Below are 7,223 nucleotides of genomic sequence, written 5' to 3' on the forward strand. Positions count from 1 at the left end.
TAAAGCCATCCACTTGTGGATTTCTTTTACAGCAGCACCAGGTGACTAAGACACCTAGGAATTGTCAATCAACCTGGACAAAAGCAACAAACCCTCTGGGTAACTCCTCAGGGCTTAGGGGAAAAACCCCTCAAGAGGCTTTTCCAAAGAACCAAGGCAAAAGGCCACATAAAGGAACTCATTTCACCACAGAGGTTAAGTGACTTTCCCAAGGTCACAGTTAATAAGTCAGTGACTTATTAAGTCTGGTTTTGGATATGGGAGGAGGCAGGAGGATTTGCATTGTCGAAGTATGAGCAGCTATAGCGTCTGCCTGCCAAAGTCTACTTTGAGCTGATGATGTCTATGACAAGAGCTGAAAAGTGGGAGAGGGGAGATCCCAGATGAGTTTCCTTGGCCTTTGAAACCCTTTGCCCAGGACTCTGTCCAGTAAGCCATATATCCTCAGGGGCAGGTAATGAGATCTGGCTAATTAAACATGCCGTGTATACCATATCTGATCACTAATTTAAAAAAATTGAATTTGTAAAACACTACTAGCACTATTTAATCTTTTGGGTATGTTTGTGTGTTTTAGGACCAACATTATATTGTCATTCATTTATTCAACAAATATTTATTAACCCTTCTAATTGTGAGTCACGCACTGTTGTAACTGGTTGAATAATGATATTTTTTTTCTTTCAAGAAAGCTAAAAGAAAAAAAAGGTTTCCTTTCCTTTTTTAGCTGTATGAAGAATTATGGGTGGAAACCGTGGTGGCATACTAGTTAAGTGCTACACCTGCTAAGCAAAGAGTTGGCATTTCAAATCCGCCAGACATTTCTTGGAAGCTCTATGGGGCCGTTCTACTCTGTCCTATAGGGTCGCTATGAGTCGGAATTGACTCGACGGCACTGGGTTTAGTTTTTTTGGTAAAGAAGTATGGAGCAATTCTAAGTAATCCACTCATGGGCTTACTTAGTGATTTTTTTCTTTTTTCCTTCTTTTCACTTGAAAAGCTATTTTTCTGTTGCCCCTTTGGTTCACAGGAGGGCTCCTTTGTTCCCATGAGGCAATTTTGGGTCCCAACATGCCCCATAGTTATCTCCTTCCATGTCCACTGCCAAAGGAGGATTGCTAAGGTGTGGGTTCCAGCACAGTCTTGACTGGATGGCAATCAGTGAGAGCAATATGTTGCTGGCTAGATAGCTGCCATTGAGTTGATGCCCACTCACGGAGCTCTTAGGCACAACAAAATGAAATGCCCAGTCCCGCATCATCCCCACAATCACCAGCATGTTTGAGTTCACTGTTGTGGTTTCTATGCCAATCCATCTCACTGAAGGTCTCCCACGACCTCACTGGCCCTCTACTTCACCAGACATGATGTCTTCCTCCACCGATGGAGCCCTCCTGATAACATGTCCAAAGTTGGGCAATGTTTTGTTGTGATCCATAAAGTTTTCATTGGCTAATTTTTGGAAGTAGGTCATCAGGCTTTTCTTCTTAGTCCGTCTTGGTCTGGAAGCTCTGCTGAAACCTGTCCACCATGGGTGACCATGCAGGTATTTGAAATATCAGTGGCATAGCTTCCAGAATCACAACCACATGCAAGCCACCACAGTACAGCAAACTGACAGAAGAAGGTGGAATATGGTGCTAGGGTTTTTAAAAACCAGAGTACCAGAATCTATAGTATTCCCCCACTCCCAATTAAAAGTAAACCGAATAAAATTATGACCATTATTCAAGTGCAACTATTCCAAGTATTTATAATTGAAACACTGAAAGTAAATTGCACATTCAGATATTACATCTCATATTTGAGGACAAGCCAAATAAACTTGTGAAGTTCTATTATCGTTGAATGTAATGTCAGGCGACAAACTTCTACAATTTTTATGGATAACGGTTTCCATTTTATCTGCTTTTCTGTTTATGTCAACTTGGATGCTTGGTGTGACCTTTAATATTTTTCCTACTACTTCCCCTCATCTAATGTCAAGTGATTCAAACCCAGTCTCCAGGATCCTAAATTTACCCTTAACCTCAGACTAAGGGTTTTAAAATAAGTATGGGAAAGGAGAGAAGAAGGACTTCCAAATAAATAGACAAAACTGGTTTCAATGGATGTTAACAAATGGTCTGGGAAAAAAGAACAGTCAAGTACCAATGAATTATGGAAGGCAACTGTGGCTATCGGCAGCTATTGCCAGCTCAGGTATCAACTCGTGGACGCTAACGGTAAATAGGATCACGCAGACGTGACAGGCTCAGTGGGATAGGGCTCTCTGGGATAGCGCAGTGGAAGGACTGACCGTTGGGAACGAATGAGGTGCAAGGCTGTGCCCGCGCACCGGGTGGGGGCGCCCCAGCGAGCAGCGCTAACGCCGTTGAAGTAACAGCCGCCGCAGAGGATGGCGTCCAGCTTTAAGAAGTCACATGTGGCCTCTGCCAGCCAGAGAAGAAAGGTGGGCCCAAAGCCTGAACTCACTGAAGATCAGAAGCAAGAAGTTCGGGAAGCATTTGATCTCTTCGATGCTGACGGCAGTGGGACCATCGACGTGAAGGAGCTGAAGGTGGCCATGAGAGCGCTGGGCTTTGAGCCCAGGAAGGAGGAGATGAAGAAAATGATCTCCGACGTGGACAAGGAAGGCACTGGGAAAATCAGCTTCAATGACTTCTTGGCCGTGATGACCCAGAAGATGGCTGAGAAAGATACCAAAGAAGAAATTCTGAAGGCTTTCAGGCTCTTTGATGATGATGAAACCGGGAAAATCTCTTTCAAAAACCTCAAGCGTGTGGCCAATGAATTGGGGGAAAACCTCACGGATGAGGAGCTGCAGGAAATGATTGACGAAGCTGATCGGGATGGAGACGGTGAAGTAAACGAGGAAGAGTTTCTTCGGATCATGAAGAAGACCAACCTTTATTAAAGCCAGCTTCCCCTGGCAAACGCCAAGTTCAGCGACGACTTGAATTTCCCGCTTCTGTTTTGTGAAAACTTGTTTTAGAGGGCAGCGGGTATCTCTCCCCATCCCCACTAATTTGTCTAGATAATTCTATTTCTAAATTTTTGGCTCCATTATAGAATTTTAAAGATGTTTTTAATTTGAGTTTTTGTTTTTAATTCTCAAGAGCAGAGCTGGAGCACATTAGATTGGATAAAGGCCCTGAAGCTTCTATCCACCTGCCATTTTGCCTTTCACTTGTGGACATCCATTAAAGCAATATGAAACAGCTTCTTGGGACAATCAGAAATGTGGGTTTCCTTGTCACTTCTTTGGTGTTCCCACATTATCTTGCTTCAGCATTCCTTAAATTCAAGTCATTGTTCCAGCAAGATGAAACAATCTGCCAGCGGTCATCCTTGCACTGCTTTTCACTAAATTAAATTCTATTGGGAAGGAAAACGGTTGCTCACTTAGGTACTTGCTGGGCTCAGGAAAGATAGTGTTATGAAGTATAGGCTTGGCAAATTGTACAACTTAGTCTATTCTCTGGCTTCATCACATGAAATGCTTTTTTGTCGTTTGTGTGTATATTATCTACTATGAATTATCGAGGGCCAGAATGAATACCTGGACTATAGATTAAAAGCACAGTTTAACACTGGCTCAAGCAAAATATAATTTGCTTGAGAGATGAAGCTAACTAATGATTTTGAGTAAATATTTGCAAATGTAAGGACTTAGTTTAGAAAATTGTAAAAAAAATAAAAATCTACGTTTTAAGCTATTTGTCCTTATAAGATAAGCTAACAAAACCTTAGACATTTTATTATTACTTTATCACAAGTCACTATCTGTGAATTCTTAAAACATCTTCGTACTTGATACTTGATTTTCCCCCTCAAGTATATAGTTGATACCAGAGTGTATAAGTAGTATACTTACAAGTACACATATATAGAGTAATTCTCTATTTTATAAATCCCAGTAGACTAGTCTACTGTGGCTTGTGTGTGTGTGTGAATATTACTTGTTTCCTGTTATAAATTAAGCCTTTCTTTTGGAAAAAGAAAATACTTATCTTTTTAATATACAGATTTGAAGGTAGGAAAAAAATATTATGGGGAGATTATATCTACTGAAGTGAAGGGTTTGACTAATGTTTTGATAATAGGCAACTGTTAAAAAGGCAAGATATTTTGCTCAGAAGTAAAGCTAAATTAAATCTTCATACGAAGTCACATTAAGATAATGCTCAAATTCTGGAAAATTTTTCACTTGCTTTGCCAGCAGTTTTACCCTCCAGGGGGTGGCCGATTTAATCAGGGGAACTACTACTCTGGGCTTAATTCTCATCAACAGGGACTCATTTTTCAAAACAGCTGTACTAGCTGAAGTGATTAGCAGTTCAAATCTACCAGGTGTTCCTTGGAAACTCTCTGGAGCAGTTCTACTCTGTCCTATAGGGTCGCTATGAGTCGGAATCGACTCGACGGCAATGGATTTGGTTTGGTTTTTGGCAAGGATTTTGCTGAGGTGGCTGGCACAGGGCAGGGGAACTCACCTGGGCTGCAAATGCTAGAAGCCAGATGTTAGTATGGACTCAGGTGCACTCGTAGTGGATACAGGTGCCCAGATTGAGAAGCCCAGCGTTCAGAATGGCCACACACTGTGGGGTCAATCAGGGAGGCTACAGCCCAGTATTTAAGGGATGTCCTGAGGGTACAATTCATCTCAAGAAAAGGCAGCTCCAGAATACTTCTGAATCCCACTCACTGCTAAGGGAGAAATTCTCAATGAACTATTAGGCCCTCTCCTCAATTGCCTCAGTCTTGGGATGAGGGAGGGGGCTTTTGAAGAGAGGGTTAGATCAGGCCTAGGCTGACGTGGATTTTTAGAGAAGTCAGTCATACACTGATGGGGTTAGGCATGTGTAGACTTGTCTTTAGAAAAGTAGAGCACGAAAAATTCAAAGAAAATTTGTAGGCATCTTTTGCAGATGACAAGACACAGCTCTAGAGGTTGGGAAGAACTAAAAATGTAATTTTCCCTGAACTATAACAAACAGTTTCAAGAAAGAAGCAGGTGCACACCAAAAAAACCAAAACAAAACCCTTGTGACTGTGTAAGGACCGCATTGATAATTCTTTGCTTTCTAATTATAGCTGAAACAGAAGAAAAACAGCATAGGGCCAAGGATGAAAATATGACAGTATTGTCAATATGTTATCAGGAAAACTAATGCCCCAAGTGAGCAGAAGATAATTAAAGGATCTTTCTTAAGGATAGCTTAGAAAAAAGAACAGTTGCCTTTAAGTTAATTCTGACTCATGGTAACCCCATGTGTGTCAAGAGTAGACCTGTGTTTCATAGGCTTTTCAGTGGCTGATTTTATTTCAGAAGTAGATTTCTAGGCCTTTTTCTAAGGCATCTCTGGGTGGACTCAGACCTCCAACCTTCTGTTAGTAGTTGAGTGCTTTGCCATTTTCACCACCCAGGAACGCTAAGGATATCTTAGATAAGTTTAGAATAAGATGTAGAAAGCAATAGGCCCAACTCTTGAGATTGCTGCAGGTCAGTTTCCATGAGAAGCAGACTGGGTCTGAGATTTGTGTGTAGAAGGTTTATTAAGTGTGTTCTTGGATCACAACCCACTGCAGGGAGGAAGTTAAGATTAGGCAGAGGGAGAAGGTGGGCTGCAATACAATCACAGCAAGTGTGATCCCACAGGGAGCTCTGGAGCTGGGATGGCTCTCCAGAGATGTCTGAAATCAGATCAGCCTGGAAATGAGGCTGAGACTTTAGAACTCCTCACTGATTGACAGTCACTGGACGTGAGCTGTGCCCAGGAAGGGGGTATGACCTTCAATAAGAGGACCTTCTTCAGCCAAGGGCATTCGCTGGGAGGGTGAACACAGCTGCAAGCTGCCAGCTGTCAATACTCTCAGCAGCTAGGTGGATGAGTGCTTCACTCAAGTGCAGGGGTTGGAGGGAGATGTGGGCAATGAACCAAAGCTTCCACTACAGTCCACCCCTTATACCACTTATATCCACTGTTTTTATATAAGTTCTGAGAGAGTCTAACTCAGGATTTTGATAGACCTCTTTCCCTGAGACTTATAAGAGGAAGGTTAGGGGCACAAAATACAGCCCCTGCCACTGCAGCTAGCCTCAAGACTACAAATAATCAGCCTCAACAATCCAGCCTAGATTCCCCTTACCCTCAGCTAGCTTCTCCCCTGATGCAGATGACTTACCTACCCAGATCCTCATCCCTGAGAGGTCTGAGTCCCTAACGAATGCTCTTTTCAGTCAGTGGCTGCTGCTGCTGTTAGGTTGTTGTTAGGTGCCATCAAGTCGGTTCTGGCTCATAGTGATCCTATGCACAACAGAACAAAACACTGCCTGGTCTTGCACTATCAGAATTGTTGCTACGCTTGAGTCCATTATTGCAGCCACTGTGTCAATTCATCTCATTAAGGGTCTTCCTCTTTTTTGATGACCCTCTATTTTACCAAGCATGATGTCCTTCTCCAGGGACTGATCCCTCCTGATAACATGTCCAAAGTGAGACTTAGTCTAGCCATCCTTGGTTCTAAGGAGCACTCTGGTTATACTTCTTCCAAGACAGATTTGTTCATTCTTTTGGCAATCAACAGTATATTCAATATTCTTCGCCAGCACCACAATTCAAGGGCATCAATTCTTCTTTGGTTTTCCTTATTTTTTGTCCAACTTTGCATGCATATAAGGTGATCGAAAACACCATGGTTTTGGTCAGGTGCACCTTAGTCCTCAAGGTGACATGTTTGCTTTTCAACACTTTAAAGAGGTCTTTTGCAGCTGATTTGCCCAATGCAATGCGTCTTTTGATTTTTTTTTTTTTAATTTTTATTAAGCTTCAAGTGAACATTTACCATTCCAATCAGTCTGTCACATGTAGGTTTACATACATCTTACTCCCTTCTCCCACTTGCTCTCCCCCTATTGAGTCAGCCCTTTCATTCTCTCGTTTCGTGCCAATTTTGCCATCTTTCCTCTCTCTCTATCTTCCCATCCCCCCTCCAGTCAAGAGTTGCCAACACACTCTCCAGTGTCCACCTAATTTAATTGGCTCACTCTTCATCAGCATCTCTCTCCCCCCCGCTGACCAGTCCTTTTCATGCCTGATGAGTTGTCTTCGGGGATGGTTCCTGTCCTGTGCCATCAGAAGTTCTGGGGAGCATTGTCTCTGGGATTCCTCTAGTCGCATTCATATCATTAGGTATGGTCTTTTTATGAGAATTTGGGG

The 7,223-nt window shown here is 42.5% G+C and overlaps 1 protein-coding gene across 1 annotated transcript; it reads left to right on the top strand.

Annotated features, from left to right (window-relative positions):
- The first annotated feature begins 2,398 nt into the window (after positions 1–2,398).
- CETN1 (centrin 1) lies at positions 2,399–2,978 on the top strand. The gene has a single exon (XM_003406366.4). The coding sequence runs from the start codon at positions 2,399–2,401 to the stop codon at positions 2,915–2,917; it is 519 nt and encodes a 172-aa protein (XP_003406414.1). The 3' UTR covers positions 2,918–2,978.
- Positions 2,979–7,223: the final 4,245 nt, after the last annotated feature.

The sequence above is a fragment of the Loxodonta africana genome, chromosome 11 (assembly GCF_030014295.1).
Source record: "Loxodonta africana isolate mLoxAfr1 chromosome 11, mLoxAfr1.hap2, whole genome shotgun sequence".
NCBI classification, from domain to species: domain Eukaryota; kingdom Metazoa; phylum Chordata; class Mammalia; order Proboscidea; family Elephantidae; genus Loxodonta; species Loxodonta africana.